This window comes from Chelonoidis abingdonii, chromosome 10 (assembly GCF_003597395.2).
Source record: "Chelonoidis abingdonii isolate Lonesome George chromosome 10, CheloAbing_2.0, whole genome shotgun sequence".
In the NCBI taxonomy this organism is placed as follows: Eukaryota; Metazoa; Chordata; order Testudines; family Testudinidae; genus Chelonoidis; species Chelonoidis abingdonii.
The window spans coordinates 54,147,035-54,171,168 of record NC_133778.1 but is presented as its reverse complement, the minus strand read 5'-3'; the positions used below and the strand labels follow the sequence as shown (position 1 = coordinate 54,171,168).

Genomic DNA, 24,134 nt, shown 5'->3' with positions numbered 1-24,134 from the left:
AAACTAAAACAGAGGTTCCTTTGTCCCTTTGAATGTTAAAGTACAAGTTTTCCCTCTTCACTAGCATTAGGTTTATAAAGAATGGTAATAAACACTGTCTAGATAGAGATCTTGAGTTTTCCTGGAGTGTAGAGTACTGAGCAAGGAGACAACTCACAGCAAAATGTTTACATTTGAAGCATGGATTTAAATATGCCAGAGTACTAATGCATTTGGACAACCTTCTAAATAGCAGAAACAAGTGCTCATGGGGCTGCAGAAATTACTTTCCTTCCTTTGGGGACCCCCAGAAAGGGGAACTATGTTGTATTGTGTGCTTTTAGAATGTAAAGTGCAATACAGATATACTTGTTACTATAGAACGGAAGTAAGGCCTCAGAATGCCCCAGAGAAGAATATTAAATCAACTTTATAGTATCTGAGCATCACTAAACCTGTGGTAACCAAGTTTAGGAGTTGGAAAAAACTTGAATCTAATATTGCTTCAGTTTGCTCCATGCATTCTCTGATATGTGCTCTATAGGAAAAATGAGGCAGTGGAGAAGGCATCTCAGTACTGAAATGAGTCTTTAGGGACCTTAGTTTAGACCAGCCATTGATCCTTATCACTTGGCTCTTAACACATGCACTGTATTTACTGATAATATGCCATTAGCTCAAAATACCAAATTATTTCATTATGCTGTGAAATGCACAGCAGTCTGAATAAACAAACAGCTTCACCCATCCTGTTTCCTCCATAAAAAGGTAGTCAGGGGAGAGATAGGGCAATGGAAAACTCAGTCGAGTTAAAAAGTGAGACAAATCTCTTCCACTGTCCATTTTATGCAGAACTTTTGACATGAAAATAAACCTGGTGAACCTTTCGCTCACCCTAGCATAAATCTTGAGTAAAACTGGGGTGTGACGAAAACCAGGCCTTGTTTGTCCAGTGTTCTATCAGAGATACTGCTTATCATATGGCATAATGTTCAAAGACACTATTCAGCTAAAACTGTTTTGTCATTCAAATGAAAGGAAAGGTATTTGGATTGTGTTTAGTAGTATGCCATGACAATTCACTATAAATGTGGTTTGTGTAACTTAGATCTAAAACCAAAATCCTGACACTTGTGGATGCATGTGAATAGACGATCCACGGCTCTTTTCACTAGGTGGTAATGATAAAATCTGATGTCCTAAAACAAAAAACCCTCAGTTGGTTAACATTCTGTCCATCTAAATTCCCTCTCTGTTGTGCCAGGATGCTATAAGTGAGTGACCACAAGCCAGAGACTCTGAGCTCTAGAATTGCCTTTACCACTGACTTGCTTTGTGACAGTAAATCGAAACCCTGTCTCGCATTTGGCTTCAAATCCAAAGCCTGAACCTTAGCCCAAACTCAGTCCAGATTCTATTTTGAATGCCGCCCTCAGCCTCTCTGATTAGCATTGCTGTAGTTTGTGTTAAACTGTTATGTAGTGACTGTTATGGGCTCCATACTCCCCTTCCTTCTGCACTTTGGAGGGGAACAAAAGAGAAGAGGCCTGCCCAAATGAGAACTAAAGAGTGGAAGGGTACTGAGTGGAGACCCCACCATCTGCTTCCCCTTAAAAGCTCACAGAATACTTCCACATGGACACCGCTCAACTGGGATCTGTGGTGAGGCATGTAGGAGTGTGTGTGGGGGTGCAGCTGGGGAGCAGCCAGTCTACATAGCATGTTCCCCTGAGTACCCAGCATATTTAGATCGACAGTTCCTCCATAACTTCTCCCCACTCTAGGGGCATGGCTGAGGAAAGCGCAGGCCTGGATGAGGGATCTAATGGAATCATAGCTTTAACATTGCTCTCTGGATCTCGCTGGCAGTACAGCTATGTGGAGCATCCTGCTCTCCTAGCAGATGCCGTAAGATCCAGGGGTTTAAGCCCTGCATTTCCTGGAGTGCCAGCATATCTGTGAGATTTCCAGGCCAGGCCTTCTGCACCTCTCTGAGGCCTCAAACATCCCTCGCTTGAGGGGAGCATTCCTCAGAAATGGTGTATTCTGTCTTGCAAAATTCTCTGAATCACTGAGAGGCCACTTTTGTGACAAAGATGCTTAGTTCTTAATAGGATTCTAAAGGGAGAGAAGAAGCAATGACTTGTGCCTGTGTTTTTAGTGAGAGGGTAGGATTTGGGGATGCGCTGTGTTGTACGTGATGGTATATTACTGGTGACTACAGCAACTTAACTTTACTTTGAGCCCTAAAGCCCTTCTGGTTCCCAAGAACAGGTGTATGAAGAGAAACTGCTCCAATGTGCTTTAGACCACACACTGTTAACAAGAATTTTGTATTGAATTTCCTCACTGGATTTCTTATTGTCTGAGTTTGGCGCTTTTCCAGTGATCTCTAAGATAGAACTAGTTAGATCTCATTATAACTCACATGTGATAAAAATCACACTGGGATTTTTCAGGGGACTGCTTCTAATGAGAAGATAGTACGCCTATTTAAAAAATAAAGGTCACATGGAATTTTACTAAGCAGTCTAAACTCACATTGTTGTTGTTTTACAGAGACTTTGACAGCTGTCCTGCTGCTCACTCAGGGGCAAAACTCTCTCCCATCTCTGCTTTGGAGCTTGCTGACCCCACTAGAATCTATGCAGTCGAAATTCTCACATCCTGGCTCAAAACTTTGTGAAGTGCAAAAACGTTGTGCAGTCCACTGCAGTCAGGATTCAGCTCCACAACTACATCTAGCAGAGCACAGCTCTGAGGAGGTCCCTGTGTCTCAGCTGAGAGAAGGGCTTCAAGGGCTGGGATGGATGGAAGGAGGAGGCAGAGGTGGTAGATCCATGACTACAGGGGAGGAGAAGGGCCACAACTGCAGGGGAGGAGGAGGGCTACTGCTGCTCTAGCCTTAGGGTGTAAGTAGAATTCTTTCCTGGCTCCTGCACAACTCCCTAGTGCCACGCTTGGTTACTTGGGCCATGTGCTTAGATGAGGATTGGCCCTTGGATGGGCTATTGAGACAGTAGCTGTAATAGTCTCACTTTTCTTTCTGTTTCTTCTTTGTATTATAGGTGCATTTTTCTTCCAATTATAAAGAGGACTGGCTCCCAAGAAACCCGTATGAGTGAGGCCCCACTCTGCAATGGAATCCTGGCCTACCCTGGCCTGGGTTCTGCTACTTAGCCTGATCGCTGATTGTCTGAAAGCAGTTCAACCTAGAGACTTTACAGTGAAAGATATTATCTACCTTCATCCTTCAAGTAAGATTCATTTCACATGCTTAAAATAGGATGTCACTGGGCCAAGGTGTAGAGAAAAAACTCTGAATTCAGACAGCAGAGACATTGGGTAGTTTAAGGAGTATGTAGCTTTTTCTAAAGTTAGCCTCTGCACTACAGAAAGTTAGTTATTCAAATAGAAAGGAAGTATGGTTTATATGTGTGTACGCACAATATACTTTGTGTCAGAAGAATATTTCTTGGTCAGTTTACATGACAACAAACAATTAAAAGCCAAACTACCTGTGCTGTTGAAATGATATAATAAAGCTGACCAGACAGGGATCTTCAGGGATCTTCTAGGTCATCGAGCTCAATGTATTTTTAGGGCTTGATCCATCTGGGGTTCAGATGAAAGCTCTGCGATAGCAGCACTGAAGAACTGGCAGGATGGATGAACCTGGTATTTTGTTACTGACAGTCTAATAAAGTGAAGTAAGCTACCAAGATTGGCATTACAGACTAATGGGATGGCAAAAACACTTTGGCTAGTACATGTCATGAGGCGCTGAGCAGTTGGCCTTAGGATACTGTTCTCCAGTAAACTTAGGACACATTTTTCTAGCAGCACTTGATCATCCTGGCTGTCTCTGCTCTGTTTCGCTAAGTGCAGCTCTTTAGCACACTCAAATAACTCACTACTCTTGGTAGTGAAAACGGCTGCTAACAATCATTGGCATTCACTGCTCATGTTGTGGTCCCACTCTCCCTGGCCCTGACACACCCATTTTATCCCCTGCTCACTATGTCTCCATTCAGTATGGCAGTGGAGGTTTGCTTACATTGCGGAACATCTCTCTGTATTATAATGAGTAGTATGTGGAAGGCTCTCCACCTAGGTGTGGAATAAATGCGAGTACCAGATGCTAGTTCTTGGTTCTCTAGATTTATTTCAGCAGTGCTCAAGAGGCTGCCAGGTCTGGGCCATAATTACCCAGGATTTGGCAAAGGAGATTAATGAGGAAGCTTGCTTATAATGTGAAGCGGTCCTCAAAGCTTACTGAGTCTCTCATTCCCCGCTCTAGCATTGCACCTATGTTTCAGTTCTACAGATTATTAGGACAGTTATTTCTTTTTACTAATGTGTGTAAACGGCAGACAGCTGAGGTAAGCGTAATTCACTTTTATAGGCAACTTTTGTCCTTTGTGATAGACTTGTGGAAATAAAAACACAACTTAGAGCGTTCAGGAAAGGTGCCACATTGACAGCCCTGGAGATTGAAGTCAACTGTTGATCATAGAACAGGTACAACCCAGGCAGCGGCAGTAGATTCCTCTTAATGTGGCCCTGCCTGTAGATCTCAACTTGGTAAGGCTCTGTCCTTCATCAAGACCTGGGCTAAAACCTGTTAAGTCAATGGAAAGAGTCAGTGGCTTTGGATTAGGCCCTCAGTCTTTGAGTTCTCTACTAGGAGCTCTCTGCCAACCATAGTGCCGGCTGTGATGGATTTTATTTATTTTTGGTGGCATGGACAGTTGTCCACCAGGAAATGGTTTAAGATCACTAATTTATTTCACAGGGGCCAAGGAACAGCTGTCAGATGGCAATGACTCTGTTGCCATTGACCAAGCCCCACTGAAAGCATTCAGCTAGAGCTGAAAGGCTGTTATCTCTGCAGTCTCCTTGGCCACTAAGTTCTTAATTTTCTGAGCCCCTGTTTTTTTTGATTATTAAATGGAGTGAAGCTCATAGAGCTTGAGATTTTGTGAACTTCTTTGATGGGTTGTGGCACCCTTCTGCCCACATAATTTAATCCATTTTCCCCAAGGATGAGTCATTCAAAATAATAAGCTAGATCCTCGAGTGGTGTCAGTGGGCATAGACTCAGTGAAGTCAGTGGCGCTATGCCAGTTTACATCAGCTAAAGGTCTGTTCCAATATCTGTTTAGCTAAAGGGAAGCTTATGTATTAGGAGCTAGAGGTGATTGAAAATCCCAAACATTTTCAGGTTTCTTTTAATCAAAAGTTGAATTTTGAACAAAAACTATTATTGACAATTTAAAAAAAAATTCAACCAGCTCTGTTTAGGGGCAGAAGGGAGCTAGACTGGCACTAGAGGTGCCCAATTTAAGACTCAGTTGTGCAGATCTTATTTATTGTAGTGAGCAATTATTTAATCATTGTGATTATTCATTTAAGTGCTAACTGACATGTGCAAAGGCTGCACAACCAAGTCATTTCATTTAGATACCAATATGAGATGCTGCATGTATTTTTTTTCATTAGCTTCTCAGTCTCGTATTTTTTTTCATTCTTCCTGCTCTGTGTTCCTTTTTCACTCACCCGACTTTCTCCCTCTCTGCACCTTCCCCCCCACTCTCTGCTAAATGGAATCTGATGATGTTCAACTTCGAGAGTCAAACTTTTGAACCCACATGTTCTAATGGGTTTGAAATTAGGCAAAACGTGTTTGCACACCCCTAAAACGAACATCTTTGTTGGAGAAATGTAGCCTTTTTTTTTTTTTTTAGTGTATGCTGAACAAAGACTAAATCTCCACAGTAGTCTTCCAAAGAAAGCTGGTGCAAAGTGAACCATTGCTGACCAAGGGAGTTAATGGATGGATATTGTTACAGGCAGTTACAGGGCACTGTGAGGTTGTTTTTTTTCTTTAGAATCGCCCTTTCCTGAGGGACTGAGGCCTTATGTCCCGAAACACAGTCTACTGAGCTTATTAACTTCTGTGATCAAGAGCCAAATGAGATTCACTCACAGCTGTGGCAACAACTGTTTGAAACTTTATTTTACTCCAGTAGCGCTTTGAAGATAAAGAAAATACCATGCATCTCAGGAACTTCCACAGTCTCTCCTTTTTGTTCACCTTTTTTGTTCTGTTTTATCAGATATAGTATTAGTTAATGATCTACTACAAGAAGCAATGTTCACACACATGCATCTCGCCACACATGTCTCTGTTGTCAAGAAGCTATTTCCAGAGACCCCTTCCAGCCTTTTGAATATCCAGAGGAGCCATTTCCTTTTTACTATTTAAAATAAAACCTCCAATCCCTGGACACTTGTTATGAGATAAATATATTTTGGGATGCTGGCCTGAAGACAGCCATAAAGAAGAGTTTGGAGGACTTTTGTGCTCTCATTTGGATTTTTTGCCAAAATTGAATTAAAAATCGTTTGATAGGCAGATTTGTATTTTGCCTATAGAGGAGAAAATCTATATTTAGTGACAGTCTCTGCTAATACAAATTGGCTTATCTTTTAATTTCAGAAGATTATATCTGGTCAGGTGCAATGTAATGCTTTGTGTCCAACAAAAACAAAGTTTGACACAGCACTTATGTAGACCTTTGCAAATCAGTGAGATACTAATTGTCTTAAACCTGCTTCTTAAACACTCTAGTTTCAACATATGCATAGCTCAGCCTTACAGAACTGTCATGAACATTTTTCATGACAGTTCTGCACAAAATCTATTCAGCTGCTCTTCCAGTGATTATGGAGTTAAGGAAGAAGTGAATAATGTTTTATTCACCCACTAAAAAGAGCTACTTGCCCTCTGGAGCAGGCAAGTAGAATTTTGCAAGGTTGGCATAACTGGTGAAATTCACCCATGTTGCAAAGGGTCTAGTGCAAGGCTTTCTTGAACCATATAAGCTCTTTGGGACAGACCAACCATTCAGAGATGCATACCAGCTCCATATAGGCTGGTATTCAAAGGACTTTGAGATCCAGGAACTGGCCACAGGTTGTTGATTCCAGGGCCCCAAACACTTCTATATAGGATGTGCAATGGTTACTACATTAGTCTTCGGACTGGAACAGTGGCTGTAGAGGTGTTGTACTGAATCTTGCGTTGGTTGCTTGAAATGAGATGGAGTGATATTAATTTCTACTATCCACATTTTATTGTCCCCTACAATGCCTTGGCTTTGTGCCAATTGTAAATTTCACCTATTGCTCGCTTGTTAGTTTCTGGGCATTGTACTGAGAGATGGCAACATCTGGAAAAATCCATTTACTTGGATTAATTTAGGATGTATTGTAGAAATCTTGCCAAGAGAGCACTTTAAAACTTTGTTTCACATTTGGCTAAATAACTTGTACTGAAGCAGATTATTGAAAGCTGGAGGTTCAGCAAATTGGTATTTTTTTTCATTTGGGAGATCAATCAGCATTCAAAAGTGTGAGTGTATTTCCTTTGTGAGGCAGATTTCAGAAGTATTTAGTCCAGCTGATATTTCATTAACAACAGTGATGGAGTAACAGTATTGAATACTACTGTGAAATAATATGTGCTATGGAGAATGAGCAAGTGCAATTATGGGACTCAATCCCATACCTCTTATTCAGATGAAACTCCCCTTGAGGGTCAGTTGTGGGCAGTTTTCCTGAGTAATGACTGTTTTACTGGGCCCTTGTAATTATATATAAATGCTCTTCCTGGATTAGAGAATTTTAAAATCCAGGACAATTTATGATGGGGTTCAGGTGCACATATCAAGCAGCAAATACATTTAAAAAAAGACTATTACCATGGTGTCTTTAAAAAGCATGGTACAGACTGGCTAAATGATCATCAGTTTAAATGAATTTTGTTTACATTTTCCAGCCACACCATATCCTGGTGGATTTAAATGTTTCACCTGTGAAAAGGCAGCAGACAATTATGAATGCAACCGATGGGCTCCAGATATCTATTGTCCAAAAGGTAAATTAGCTCCATGCTATCTGTTTAGATTAAATCTATGTTAAGGAAATGCCTCAGTATTCCCATTTAAGTGATAACATGCACAGGTATCCAATACCCACCATTACTGGAGGCTTTTAAGAACAGGTTAGACAAACACCTGTCAGGGATGATCTAGGTATACTTAATCCTGCCTCAGCACAGAGTGATGGACTAGCTGACCTCTCAAGGTCCATTCCAGCCCTACATTTCAAAGATCCTATGATTTTCATTGTTCTCCAAGAATATTTGAATTCAGGTGATGGTTATTCACCCCTGTAAGCCTCAATTACTGTGAGTAAGATTGGATGATACAGATGATCCATCCAACCCTCACACTTGCCTTTGCAGTAGATATGTTTAGAGCTTTAATCTATCCCCACATTCTCCCATAGCTGAAACAGAAATTAAGTTTCAGTGGGACTTAGGGTACCAAGTATCTGAGTCACTTTTGGAAATGGGACTGTGATGAGATGTTCACCGCACGCCAGCCCTGGAGGGGTTATGGTGGTGCAGATGGGGCTAATAACCTTATAGGCCACACCTGGTGGAGAGTCTGGCATGGCTGGAAATGAGTATTGGCTGATAAAGCCCAGCTAGGAAAGAAGCTGGCTAAGGTATAAAACCAGGAAGTTCCTAACAGAAAGGGGCTGCGGTGTGGCAGCTGTCAGACACTATCTGTGCTTGTGGGGATGGGAGGAGGAAACCAAGGCTTTGTCTACACCACGGACCTTACAGCGGCACAGCTGTACCGCAGCAGCTGTAAGGTCTCCCGTGTAGCTGCTATATGCTGGCAGGAGCGTTTTCTCTTGCTGGCATAATTAAACCATCCCCAACAAGATACTCTCCCTCTAACATAGCGCTGTCCACATGGGTGCTTTTGTTGGTGAAACTTATGTCGGGGAGGAGGATGTTTGCATCAACCCCCCTGGATCAACAATAGTTTTGCCAACAAAAGGGCCCTAGGGAGTGAGAGAAGCCCTGGAATCCTCGCCTTGAGGGAAGGGTTCAGCTAGAAAGATGAAGAAGAAAGCTTGTGGGAGGTGGGGTAGTAAGCAGCCAGGGAAAGAGCAGCAAGATTAGAGATTATGCAGAGCATGGCTGGGACCTGAAGTAGTGGGTGGGGCTGGGTGCCAGGGGAAGTGGCACAGGACTTGGCCTTGGACCAGAAGACTCTCTGGAATGGCATGAAATGTAACAGAACCCTGTTTGGAGAGCATGGAAAATATTAATTTGCAAATGAGGCTTCTATATTCTGCTGCATTCCTTTAGGACACCAGGGAGCAACACTAAAAAACCCACAAAAACGCTGGGAGGAAAAGTTTGATTTCATACAAGGAAAAAGAACCAATCTTGAGTTGTTGGGAGAAGGAGGCGTTATCATCCACCAGATTGTATATAATGCATTGTGCATAATTCTACTCATAATGGCAAAACTCCCATAGAAAAATCAACTAACATAAATTTGAATCAAACTAAAGCAGCTCAGATCTGGAGACCAGTTTTGGTCAGGCAGTAGAAATAATTTCCTATTAGAGATAGTTGTGAGGATCCTTGGATCAAAGGGATATTCTGCCTTTTGGGAAACTATTTTTTTTTTTTTAAATCTTGCCTCATTTCTAATTGTTCCCGTTGACCTAGCATTGAGCACAGCGCAGAATCCCAGATCTGAATCCCTCTGAAATTTTGAAGTGTTTGAAATCCTGACAGGGATCCAAATTCTGTGGGTGCCCTTCTCTGCTTTTTACCTTCTCTTCATTCATTTTTTCTTCCATGCTCTGAATGTCTCTCCTAATTCTCACAATTACTTACTTCCTGCTTTTTTCTTTCATTTCTTGCCCGCACTGACATGCTTTATATAACGTCGTCTTCACGCTCCATTTGTCTCTCATTGTTACTCTTCCTCATTTTGTCTTGTTTTTCTGTGTGTTGGGAGAAATCCTTCTAGCCTTGGTGGGGCCATGTAGTCCCATAGTTAGTCTGCCTAGAATGGGGAGCAGAGAGAGGGCTGTGAAGAGATACAAGGGGACTGTGTACTACCTGTGTACTATAAACAGTGCTTCATGGTTAAGGCTCCGTTTTAGTCACAGGTATTTATAGTTAAAGTCATGGACAGGTCACGGGCAGTAAACAAAAATTCATGACCTGTGACCAGTCCATGACTTGTACTATATACCCCTCACTAAAACTTGGGGACAAGAAGGGCGGCTTGGAGGGGCAGCCCTGGGGGTGCTGGGGGAGGAGGGGCTCCGCAGTCCGGTGGGTGCAGGGGTGCTCGGGTGGGGGGTGGCGGGGCTGGGGTGAGTTCCCTGCCCGGTTCCTGGGAAGCGGCGACCTCTAGCTCCTTGCTCCACGTGCTGCCTCCGTTCCACTCTTCTCCAAGCCCTGGTTCTGCTGCTCCCATTGGCTGGGAACTGTGACCAATAGGAACTGTGGGGGCGGTGCCTGCTGGTGGAGGCAGCATGTGGAGCTTGAAGTGGAGGGAGGGGAATTCCTGTAGCCCTTCTGGAGAGCCTCCTGCAAGTAAGCACCACCCCACAGCCCAATCCCCAGCCCTGAGTGCCCCCCCCCCCACTGCAACTCCTGCTGCTGGTCGAGCTCCCAGGCCAGCTGCACAGGCCTCTGTAGAAGTCACTGAGGTCACGGAAAGTCATGGAATCTGTGACCTCTGTGACAAACACGGAGCCTTATTCATGGTGTCTCTCTCCCCAGTGCTACTGAGAGGCGGACAGGCGTGGCCAGTTGATCAATACTACACAGATCCACTAGCCAAGCATATCCTTCCCATAGATAGGGGAAGCCCAAGGGTATAAACTATCATAGTCCAGCCACTGCAGAACAAGTGTGTGAGTATCCTCCATTTTGCTGCTGGATACATACACTGGGGTACGCCTTCCTCTAAAACCTGTGCTAGTCTCCTTGACTAAGTCCATTTTCCTGAGCCATTCATAGGGGGATCCAAATCTGGCCCTATCAGAGTTACTATTGGAGCAGCAAGGAGAAGTTTACAATGGTCGAGAAATATTGCTGACTGACTCTTTGCAACTGAATCTACAGAACTCAAGATGTAAGCAGCTGACATTTTTGGAAAGCAGCCTTTATCTAGCCAGTTCTTTTCAATAGGAACTTAATATATATTTAATAATGTCCTTTAGCTTTCTCATCCAGCATCTCTCTGAATTATGTACCTAGATTTGGTGAAAGTCTGTTAGTCTATAAGGTGCCACAGGACTCTTTGCTGCTTTTACAGATCCAGACTAACACGGCTACCCCTCTGATACTAGATTTGGTAGTGATTGACCCATTGCAAATGCCTTCCAGAGGCAGTGCTTTTCATGCATCTCGGAAACCAAAAGACAATAGTCTCAATAGCAAAGACCAGCCATCCTATGTCTCTAGACTAAACTAAAGAGCTGCAGGAAACCCTTTTGAATTTAATTTGTTTTCTTGAGAGTTTAAAATAATGTAACTTCAATAACAATGAAAGATCAGAACAGCTTGTGTCAAATCATGGCAACAGCAGCAGTTCCCTCCCTGTTTTGGCAAGAATACACATTATTTTAAATGATTGACAATGATGATAGTGACTAAAAACAGTCTGCAGACTAGTTTCTAAGACACAAAAGAGTGACTGCAAGGCATGCTTTTAATACAAATCTTTCCCAGCTTCAAAGAATCACTGATTTAGACATTAAAGGGAAGCCAATAGCTAGGCAATGCCAATTGCTTTCTTTTTGGAAATCATGTTTCCAGTGACTCTCTATTTCATTAATCAGGCTTATGCAGACCAGCTTTTGATGGTACGTCTGTGAACTACTATTGCCACTCTATCTTGTATTAAAGCTTGTTTGTTTTATCTGCTTGTAAAAATGCTTGGTTTCTCTTACATCTCACCACAGCAGGATCACGACATATTTACAAAATATGGGCTTTTGGAGCCCAGAATCGACCACGTGGAAATTCGAATCCATCTTTTTATCTTTAGAACAAAGAACCCCAAATCTCCTTAGAATGGAGTTATCAGATAGCATTTTGCTCACATAGCATGGAGCATTTAGTCCTAAAACTATCCAGGTACATTGGGAACAGTGTACTTTGTAGCTGGATTTCAGCCTGAACCAAGCTCAGATTCACTGTATGCCCTACTTTATTTACCTTCAGAGGCTGAGAAAAAGTCCTTTTGTGCCACCTCCCTATAGTGGAATTCTTTAGGGTGAATGGAAAATAATAACCTAGACAGCACGGTGTTACTTTGGTGCTGGGCAGCAGTGCATGCCACACACTCCATCTTACAGCTCTGGCTCTTTGAAATGTTCCCGTCCTGCGGATGATTTCCATGCATTCTTGTAAGAAGCAGCTCTCCTTTTCTGCAGACCAAGCAGAATTTTAAAGGGCCAGGGCTGGAGTTGCTCTTTCTTTGGAAGAAGTAAAGAGTAGTATTCATGAGCTGTTGCTTGCAGAAATGACAAGTATTTGGACTGGCACTTTTTATCTATGACCATGGATTTTGGAACAGATGCAAAGGGAAGTCTAAGAGATGGAACAAAGCAGAACAATTCATAGCGGACAAATAAAAAACAAGTGTAGCTTGTCTTGTCTTGTTTTGTTTCTTTGTTTTTTTTGAACGAAGTATTTATTCCGCTATCACTTAATACTGACTTGAAATTGATGTAAATCTGTTGGTCCTGATTCTCTTCTCACACTATTGTAATTCAGGAATAAGTCCACTGGAGTCAATCAAGTTACACTGGTGAAACTGAATGAATCAGCACTATTGGCTTATATGAGTCAGAATCAGGCTGAAAACTTTATCAGTTCATATTGTAAGGAAAGTCAGATGTGATCTGTATTTGTTCCTTCTGGATGCAAAATCACTGTCTGTGTTTGTTTGTTTTTTATCTTCAACTTTCCAAGCAAATACTTTTCAAAATAAACTAATTTATCAGTTTTTTTTAAACAAACTGAAAGAAGAAAAAATAGTTTAATGTCACAGTTCTAGTAAACGGGCCTCAAAATTTACCTTATAACTGAAAATTGACCCCCAGGGTAATTGTGAAGACCTGATGTTATTTACTCATTCCATAGGTTGGTGATTTTATCTTGGGAGAACCGGGGAGGCTAGAGGAGTAAAGTTGTATCACCTCTTGCTCTGCAGTTATCTGAACCTTTTCTGAACTGTTTGTGTTAAGTGTTATCGAAAGATAAGAACATTCTCGGTATTGCATTTTTTTTAAATAACAGAAAATTTGTTTTAGTTAAATAGATATTTAAAAAAATTAAAACAACGAGGAGTCAGATGGCACCTTAAAGACTAACAGATTTATTTGGGCATAAGCTTTTGTGTGTAAAGATACAACTTCTTCAGATGCCCAGATAAATCTGTTAGTCTTTAAGGTGCCACCAGACTCCTTGTTTTTGTGGATACAGACTAACACGGCTACCCCTCTGATACTTAAAAAATTAAGTCACTTTCACAGGAGCGTAAATGCAAATGTTACCATGGAAGGCACACTTCTGCATAATTAACATTTAGTGCAATGTATTATTAAAACATGAATGAACCCCTGGAGTGAACATGAGTGACTGACAGCATTTGCTAGAATGCAGAAGAGTGCAGGTTCATACCTTGCTATTGTGCATTAACCTGCCCTCTTGTCTGAGTAGGCCCATCTCAAGCACAGTGTGTTAGTTATCCAGTTCTGTTATGATCCTGCACTTGGAGTATTCCTGATATTCAGTTCCTGAATGGCTACTGAGCAGAGTCTGACAACTGAGACAAACTGTTAAGCGGATAGGTGCCATCTGAAGCAGCATCAAAGTTATGACTGTCAGCTCCTGTAAACATATTATATCTAAAAAACCTATGTTAAAAGCATAGTAGAATTGAAAGTCAAGCCCTCTCTGCTCCTATCCAACCTCCTAAGGCTCTTGCTTCCCTTTCCTTCTGCTACTGTCTAACAGACCCAAGCCCGAGCTCCTGCTCCCTCTTCTGCTCCCATCCAACACCACACCTCCAGTGCCCCACCTCCTGCCCCCTTCACTTCTATGCTTGTTCAGCTCCCATGCACTCTGGCTCTTGTCCCACTCCCTCCACCACATTCCAGCCTCTGCCCCTTCTTCTCCTAGCCCATCCCCACTTAGGTCCTGTCCTTCTCTCCCAAGCCAGTTTCCCTGTGTTCAACACCACAGCATCTCTCAGCAGCTGGGAGGAGCAATTGGGAGGAAATGCTTGCTCAACACTTGAGGCTCCAGGATACTCAGCCAATCTGTGGGGATAGACATGTGCAGTCCAGTTGCTCATAGGAGCTGTGAGGGATTTGAGCATGCTCAATGGAGATGGAGTCTTTGGAGAACGTGCTACCAAATTCTAACAAGTGTCTGCTGAGCATGAGCAAACTGAGATTTTCCAGAGGCTATAACTTGTTCAAATTTAGGTGAATATTCGTGGTGATGGCAAACGGCACAGCGTGGAGGTGCCAGAGCTTGTTGACAGAATGCTTTGGAAGAAAATCTCTTAACATGGACAAAACAGATTTTTCCCTAATCTTAATGATCTGAAATTACTGAACCATTTTTGTTGCAACTTAAAAAAAAATAAATCTTTCTGAGACAGACATCCAACCTGGGAAAGTTTAGCCTGAACTGTTTAAGTAGCCAAAATTATAAGTAACTAAAAACAGGGTCTTATCATGGAAAGTGTTGGGCAACCTTAACTATAAGTGGTACTACGAGCTCTACCTTTAATAACTGAAGCTGTATTTAAAGAGACATTTTCAAATGATAAATCATATATAATTTTTTTATTCATTTTTTTGCACAACTTAAAATTTGGGTTAAATTTAACCTGCTACGAGATGATCTTATAATTAAGGCAAGTATCTGGGAAACAGGAGAACTGTGTTCTGTTCTTGATTGTGTCACAGTTCCTGCATGGCCCTGGACACCTGAGTGCCCAAGAGATGATGCACAGATAAAGGACATTAACTCCATTATGTATTCTTCAATTCTGTGGTTTAACTTTATGTAGCAGGCAGGCCCATCAGCCCATTTGCTTACCTATGACCCCATCCACTTCAGCATAGCAAAGCTCTCACCTCCCCAAGGTAATAACTGTAGTGTAGATTTATCTGTTTCACTTTTACATACATCTTTGCTCTGCGCTGCCTCTTGGCCTCTGTATAAACCCAAGATATGCCTTCCTCTTATCAGCTGTGATCACTGCACTTACCCTGCTCTGGGAAAACAGGCAATGTATAACAAAAGGCTAGGATGCAGAAAGAACAATATTTTACTTCAGTCCCTTGAGAGTGTTTTTATATGCATGTATTCTGAATCCAGGGAAAACAGACTTTTATTTGGGATGATAAGAGCATCTTCACTGATGCATGTAGATGGAAGCTGGTAAATGCAAACACTGCAATGATTCTGTAAGAGCTCAATCTTGCAAGGTACTGAGCACATCTTGTGAAGTGCCAAGTGTTCTCTGTTGTCACCCAGGCATTCTGGTCCAGATACTCAAAGGTATCTAGGTACCTAACTGCCACTGATTTTAATAGATGTTCGATGCCTATATACCTCAGAGGATCTGGCCCTCACTGACACTTAAACATAGTTTGTTGCTCACTAAGGAGTCAGTTCTGCAGGCTGCATGCCCCTGAATTCCAACGGACTTCAACAGGATTTCAGGGTGATCCTCACCTTGCAGGAGATTCTCATGACCTAAGAAGTATTTATGAAAGAGAGGAAGGATAGGTCTCACATGACACACAAATGCACATTTCTCACTGGTTATTGCCTAGAATATTTTCCAACAAAAGATATTAAATACTGTCCCTTATCAAACTTTTTCAGCCCAAAGTAAGTCTGTGAATCATAATGAAACTCCCCTTAAAGAGAGCCATTGGGTGCATTATATTGTGGTGTCTTCTAGAAACATGGAATTGTAAATGGGCTGATATGCATAAAGGCCGAACTTCACCCCTGTGCAGAGGGGCAGCACAGGCTCTATGCCACAGATAAGGTTTATGTGAGACTTAAGTGGTGCATGCATAGGCCTTGTTCTGTTGCTTTACTGGGAATGGATTTTACGCTAGAGGCCCAATACTGTGAGGTGCTGAGTCCCAGATCCTTAAAGATATTAAATGGCACCTAATTCCCATTGATTTCAAAAAGATTTAGGTGCCTAAATATCTTTGAGGATCTGGGCCTGAGTGCTTTCAAGTCCCATCACCTTCAATGGGAGTAGAAAGCACTCAGCATCTGATAAAATTAGGCTCTGACTTGGAATATATATTAAGTCTTGTGTTTGTAGTGACTGTAGATTTAAGCAAAGGCAGTCTGTTAGATCGTTCTCAGAGATCTGAAATGCTCAATTCTGTTTGTCATGATATCACCACTGAAGTTCAGAGCTGGCCAAACTTACAACAAACATCTGGTATTTTTATTGCCCGTGTTAACTAATAACACGGTAGTTCAATAATCCTTCTCTCTGTAGTTGATGAATGCCTAAAAAGTGAAGAGTTTGTGAGACTCTCTTCCAGTTAAAGATAACAGCTGCACAAGAACATTCACTCTAATTTAATTACACATTTTTTACCCATGAAAGCAGGCAGGATGTTCATCACTACCTACCAAGCATGACATAAAAATGTTTCTTATGTTTATATCATCTTACAGAAGTAGGAAATCAGAGTCCGGTGTCTTTCTGTTTCCTTTGTAGATGAAGACAATTATGATTTTGATTTTTTTTTATCACTCACACAATGGTTTACATTTTCAGAGCATTCCCAGTGGGAAAAGTGGTGTCATTGGCTTCATTACAGCTTGGGGAACATAGAGCTAGTTAATCCTCATAAGTGACCTGCAAGGTAGGGAAGTGCATTAATCATCATTTTATAGGTGCAGAAACTGAAGTATAGAGATGCTAAGTGACTTGCCCAAGAATACACAGCTAACCAGTGGCAAAGCCCGGATTAGAAGACTGGTATTCCTGACCACCTATTCAGTCCTCTGACTAGACTATGGGAAGGATGGCTCACGTTTTCAGGGATCTCAATCATGAGGAAGGAAAGCATGTACATGAAGTTAGTGGAAGAGAATCTTTAAACCCACATAAATTGATGTTAAGGGGCATGAAAGGTCAGCTTTAGGGACAAAATGTTTATGGCAAATTTCTGCAATTGGTGTGAATTTAAGACTTTTTTTTTAAGCTAGCAGTGCTATAAACTAGGGATGGTCCTGAGCTATTGATTTTTAGACCTGGATCCATACTGAGATGTTCAGAGTTTGGAGGTCTCTTTAGTTCACCCATGATATTTGGATCTATAGCTATATATGACTAGATGACCTCCTGAGGTCTCGTCCAACCCTAATCTTCTGTGATTCAATGACGTGGATCAAAACTTTAAAAGTTTCAGAGATGATTGAGATCTGAGGCGCTGTACAAGAGCTTACAGCACTAGTGTGTACGTATTTACAGTTTGCTCTAGGATAGGAATTTGGTATATTTCTTCCATTTTTTGTCTTTGCCATGACTTTCTTTACTTAGTGATTGCATCCATATTTCCTGAATGTGAGCACAGCAGCTCTGTGAAGTATGAATTACAAATAGAATTTGTCCAGAGCCAAAAATGCTTTTCTTTCTCTTTCTAGGGACAAGATACTGTTACACTCAACACACATTGGAAGCCAGTGGAGAAAGTATATCTGTCACTAAGCGTTGTGTGCCACTGGAGGACTGTTTGTCTACTGGATGCATAGATTCAAAACATGAAGGCCACAAGGTTAGGAGCAAAAACTATTTGCTTTGGTACAAACTGCAGAAATCTTTTGCTCTTAGCCAGAAGTCTGACACATATAACAGGTGGAATAATATTACCAAAATTGTGATGTCTCTATTTTTGGTCAGTCCTTTGCTACATTCATGTTGCTTTGTTTCATAGAAAAAAGGGAAGCGATCCTTTTAAGCATGAGGTAAAGAGGATTATGGGCTAACTCCTTCTCCCACTGATAGTGATTTAAGTGAATTTGGTCCATGTTAAATAATGGGAGCATATAATTTGCATGAACTCTGCAGATCTAGGTAAAATCTGTAAAAATTGCCCTTACAAATACAGGAGCAAATCCTGAAGTCCTTACTCAAGTTTTTCCCAGTCGCAAAACTCTCTTTTCTCAGGCAAAGGAAACTTTGCCTGAATAAAAATTGGTAATAACTGAGAATGGATTTGGGCCAGTATGTATGTACACAGATTGAAAGGTGCAAAACATAAACACAGGAAAGAGTAACATCATCCCACCCTCTTTGAGGAATTAAAATAATGGGTCTAAAAGACGAAAGACAGGGACATGACTAGACATTTTTGATGGTATATTAAAAATCCACTGGTACTGCAGGAAAGAGAACCATTCTAATGAATTTGAAAACAATTTTGCTTGTACTATTATACTTCCTGCTTTTCTCAGCCCGGTTCTTTTTAATGAGTGGGGACATTGTCCTGTGAAGTGTTTTTGTAGCCCCACCAATGTAGGGCATAGTAAGTAAGGGCACCCGCCAGTCAATAGACATGAGGTGACTTATTTATCCTATGCTGGATAAAATACTCAGAGTAGACATTCCATACCTGCGCCAGATCTTCTAATTTTATCAGGAATGGGTTATTTTAAAAAACTGTTTTATTGAAAAATAAGTCAAGATTTCAAGCTCCAGACATATTTCAAAAGTAGGTTTCAGTAAGATAATCCTATGAGTAACCAACCAGGCTCTGTTCCCTGTGGTATTCTAGCAATTTAGGGCCATAGCATTCCCTCCTTCCTGGGCACATGAAGCTCTGTGAAGTTCTTCTACACATTATCACTTGATGGTGAGGGACAAAAGAAGCAGGGGCAAAACAGTGGCTCCCCCACTATTCACAGGGGCCTGTGTCATCTGTGTGGAGGCCATGTTCCTCTCGACCTGTTCCTGGCCTCCCACCTCTCTTTTGCCCCATGTCACTACAGTTTCTGCAGGAACCATGCTGAGATGGGCTGGTGACCAAGAAACCACCCCTCCAGCCCCCAAAGAGGGGGGAAAATGAGAATGTTAGTGTTGACTGGATAAGTTTTCCCAAATGACATTAAATATTGATACATCAAGCAGTAGCCCCAGGAAGGAATTCTCTGCTTCCTCTGCGAGAAGTAACTTACTGTAGCCTTGAAAAGAGTGCAACTTACTTTTACGTGGTGCCTGGCCAGCTCAGTGGTTGATGCCTGAAAGTGAGGTGAAGCCACTCCGTCTGCCTCCCCCAAACCCAAATCACTTGCTCTTGGTGGCATGCAACTCCTCTGTCACCTGAGCCAAGACCCAAGTTCCTGACTAGTCCTACATGTCCCTGCATAGTCATATGAGGCCACAGCACAATCTTGCCTGAAATGTTCATTTGCAGTGATGTCTGCTATATGTGGCTATGTGTCAGTCACTGGCACCAACTTTATGCTCCATTTTTTTAACAAGGGATACTGGACAGGAATCAACACCCCCTGAAATGTTGTGGTGTTTCCACTAGGACACACTCGTCATGCGGGTCTTGCAGATAGAAATGAATATATGGTATTTTTAACTATCTATTATCCTATGCTAGCATTCAGTAATTCTAGGACATGAGTGAGTGATATACCTTAAAATGTATCCTTTCCCATCTACACTTCCAGCATTCAGGCCAGTTCAGATGCGTGGTGTCCAACATGCTTCGTAAATCTTTCTGAATGTTGTTCTCAAATGTGACCGGTTGGTAACATTTAAAATCTTCCATCACTAACTGTTGTGGTACTGAACTTAATTCTCTTGGCCATTGAACTCTTAATAACTGAAGTGAATTGCCTGGGTAATTAAACTCCAAGACAGACTATGGCTCTGATCCTCCAAGACAAAACCACAAGATAAACTTTATAAATGGGATTGGGTGCAGTCCCATTGAAGCTGAATTTACTTTACACACCTTATACTACGTCCTTCTTTACACTGCCAGAATGATGTAAAGGAGTCTTAATGTAACTGAGAATTCAGGCCTTTGAACAGTATTTATTCACAATAGACTGTATCCATAGAACATGTATCTTGGTGTATTTAATTAGCCTAGATATCAGGTGATGGGCACCTAGAAAGGCCTAGATAAATATATGCATAATTTCTGAAAGTTATGCTACATATCGCATGGACTCTGCTGTAAGCATACAGCCAAAATGGGTATTAGTTTTTAAATGACTTGCTCTGAAAAAAAGTATATTTATTTTAAACTGAATGCTACAGCCCTCCGTATGGCAGACATCACTTGTCCAGGCCATGCATCTGTCCTAGACAATTCTCCTGACCACCTGACCCAGTGCCCGACCCCCAAATTACTATTCTGAACACCGTAATACTATCCCAGACAAATTCAGTGTCTCCAGGCCTCTCTGCAATAAGGAGGGTGACTGTAACCTTCCTCTTGTTATTTGTATTGCAGGGGTCCCTAGGAAGCCCCACAGAGATTAGGACACCGTTGTGCCAGGCAATTATAGAATAAGAGACAGTCCCCACAGCTAAGAGCTTACCATGGAAATAGACAGACAGACAAAGAGTTGGGGCAGGGATATAACATTTAAGCAGAATGACCAATGTGATAGTTAGCAAACATCATGATAAATCCACTCATTAGTCTGAGGTACTGAAGTATCTTCCAAAGTGGAATAACTCTGGTTACTGAACAGTTTTATTTCTTTCAGATCTGCACTTCCTGCTGTGAAGGAAATATCTGCAACTTGCCATTACCCAGAAATGCAACTGATGCAATATTTGCAACGACATCCCCTATAAATCAGACAAAAAGACTTTCCCAACATATATCAATAATAACATCATGTCTCCTGTTGGTATTTACTTCATAGCGATGTTATAAGGTGCCATTTGTCTAGTTGGAAAAGCTTAACTGGATGAAAACTTTAGTATCAATATATGACCTTACCTTAATATATGTTCACAATCTTAGTATTTCAAAAACATTCCCAAAATTTTAATTTCTTCTTCTTTTTTTTTTGGTTAATTTTGGTTAGTATTGCACCTAAATGTTCCTGAAGTGTATTCTCCTGAAGGGGAGAATAATCCAATTGTTTTCACTTAATATTTTAAGTAGAAACACATTTGAAATATTTTCAAAGCTAGTGGGTCACCCATATACATGGGTACATAGAATATTCTTGAAATTTATCTTCTCTCTGTGAAGTGGTAATATTTGTTAAAAATATATTATGCAGCTATAGAATCATATAATTTGATTATATGCAGCTCTCTCATGAAGGAGTATTTATTTACTGATTCCAACAATAATTTGATTATCATATCAGTCTTTGGCACCTTCCTCATTGTTTGAAAACCTCATAGTAGCTAACCTCAGCTCTATAAGCCTGCCCTGTCTTTTTTTTTTTTTTTTTGTACACTACAAACTTCCATGGATCTGCTGCTTCTCTCTCAGTGATGTAAATCAGGGGTAACTCCATTGAGCTCAATGGAGTTACACCAGTATAAAAGTAACATTAGAGGAGAACTGGGTCCAATGGGAGACTGGGAACAAGCTTCAGCTGTTCACAGATGCCTTCTCTAAAGTAATCCATCAACAGTGAAAATGTTTTTTTTTCTTCACATCTGACTGTTAAAATGTTTGGGTGTGGTGCTGAGCCTGGTGGTGTTACCTGTTGTAAATACTCACTCATTCTGTAAAGAATGACATCACACCTCCATTCTGTAAGTCAAGCCTGAGATATTTTAAAGACCTTAGTTTTTTAAGCTTTATTGATCGAAGCATGGGCTAAAATACAAGCAGCCAGTTTTAGTCTAAGAGAGGAAAATGTATATTAAACGCTATTTGAAGGCCTCCTGTGGAATATGATGGTACATGACAAGGCAGCACAGCAAATAGTGCTTCAGAATTTTATTTCTTTTTACAGCTAGGTGCCCAGTCCTTCAAGGTGCTTAACATTGGCTCTAATTTAACAAAGCACTTAAGCACATGCTTACCTTTAACCACATAAAAAGTCCCCTTGAACTCACTGTGTTTTGGAACAACCACGTAGACATATTCTGGCTTGAGTCCATGCATGCAAATCCCCTGGGGTATGGCCATTAAGAGTGAGAATAAGATATAGCTTACCTAAAATCAACTTTGATGACAATATTTTTAACTACCATTGTAGACCGTTTTTTCTTTTATAACTTGGAACTAAATTACTACTAAATTAAGGACTGATGCAGCAATGTTCCCACTCTCCAAATTCTGTTGACTTCAATGAGAATTATACATACCAAACAACCGCAGGACTATGCCTGAGGTTTTACATTTAAAAGTATATATCAAAATGTGTAGAACTGCTATTTGAATAGCCACATGGCAAGAAACACATTGTAGTGCATGATTATACTCTGACAAAGAAAGATTAAGAAAACGTTATTTATTTCTGATGTTCACTCCCGGCATATAGGGTGAAACTTTGACTAGTCTTGGCTATATATTTGGCACCAGCTGTTGTGTATGTCACTTGTAAATCATTTTATACAATATTTATTTTTGTATGGTATGATTAGAATTTAATGTATTGTTTTTAAAAAAAAAAATCTTAAGAACAATTTACCCTAACAGGACAGTTGTTTTAAGGCTGGATAAAACTGTAATATGTACTATGATAATTTATAATATTTTGCACCAGTGTTGAAAAAAGATTAACTTGCTTTACAAGGTTGGTAGTAAATTAAAGTTTCCCTCACTGGATTAACTTAAAACTAAACGAAAAAGTAGGTGGAACTTAGAAAGATTGTACAACGTGTAACTATACGTGTAAGTGTTTTTGAGCTATTTTTGGTTAGCAAGAATCAACTGATAACTTGCACTTTATCAAATTACAATACAGGTTTATTCTCTGAGGCTTATGTGGTGAAATGTATTATAAAGAGGGAGGAAATATTGCTGGAATCCAAGTGCTCTGTAAAAAATCTTTGATAAGAAAGTGCCTCCTGAAGGGCATAAAAATTGTCCACAAACACTAATCCGGTAGTGTTTCTTCAAAATATCAATAATCTCTAGACACTGTTGATGCCAGTAAGCAATGCTCTTGTCTTAGTTGTAATGGCTAATGGCTTCTTTTGAGCTACATGTCTGTACTATTTAGGATTGTGTGAAAGATTTTGTTATGGGAAAATTGCAAAACCTCACAATTCATCTGAACCCTCCCACCCCATTCTCCACACATTTTTGAGGGGTTGGAGAACTTTCACTTGTGTGAAAATTCAGATATTTTTACACATTTCAGTGTGAAAATTGAGCTTTACCCCCCCCTTTTTAAAAAAGTTGAATTTTACTTACAAGTAAAACTGAGTGAAAGTTGGCCTATTTTCATTCACAAATGGTCATGTTCTTGGTCAAAAGCCATTGAATGTTGGTGTTTTCATCCAGTTGCGTCATTTTTATGGCATTGCAGTAAAATATGTGGATCCCTAATTTGAATGACTAGCTCAAACATCCCTGTTATTAATTACAAGGGTGGTTGCAATCTGCTAGTTTTATCCAAGGGGGAGGCCTGCCCTTTGGGCTCCTGGCGAGTTAATGCCGTGGCTCTCAGTTTCACATAGTTTGGCCCCATCTTGAGTAGACTTTCTTAGGTTATTAAAGCCCAATCTTGTGAGCTGCTCTGCACCCTCAGCTCCCATTGGCATTAGGGCTGCATAGGTCAGCCACTGAGATTGCAAGAGTAGTCTCTCTATATGTAAGCTGTATCTCTATATTTAATACTTTTCCTGTAGAATTTACATTTTCAATTCTTGGTTAACTGGGTGATATTTTTAGGTTACTGCTGAAGCCTCACCAAACATTACCAATATTTTGATGAGCTAGATGAGTAGAACCATCTTGACTATGCTGCAGTAGTGGCTATCCTTTTTACTAGAGAGGGATTATATTTTATTAATAGTAGTAGCATTGAAGAAAAGGTTTTGCACCTACCATTTGTGTAGTTAAATGACATATGGCTAAATTCTGTGTGTGTCTGTGCAGATGCGCTCACAGGCAAGAAAGCCCTGGGAGCCACTATGCAGACCTCATATCAAGGGAGTGCTAGACTGAGACATGGCTTGTGAACCCAGTAATGCTCTCCAGCCATAGCAGGTACAAAGCTGTGTCAGGGCACATACTCACCT

At 40.9% G+C, this 24,134-nt stretch overlaps 1 protein-coding gene across 1 annotated transcript in view; it reads left to right on the top strand.

The window, feature by feature from the left end:
• Positions 1-22,178, top strand: part of LYPD6 (LY6/PLAUR domain containing 6) — a 55,492-nt gene extending 33,314 nt beyond the window's left edge. Inside the window, exons 3-6 of the mRNA XM_032769537.2 lie at positions 3,048-3,236; positions 7,823-7,921; positions 17,591-17,721; positions 20,678-22,178. Coding sequence (XP_032625428.1) covers positions 3,119-3,236; positions 7,823-7,921; positions 17,591-17,721; positions 20,678-20,839 — 510 coding nt within the window. The 5' untranslated portion in view covers positions 3,048-3,118 and the 3' untranslated portion in view covers positions 20,840-22,178. The remainder of the gene's footprint in view (positions 1-3,047; positions 3,237-7,822; positions 7,922-17,590; positions 17,722-20,677) is intronic.
• The last annotated feature ends 1,956 nt before the right edge of the window (positions 22,179-24,134 follow it).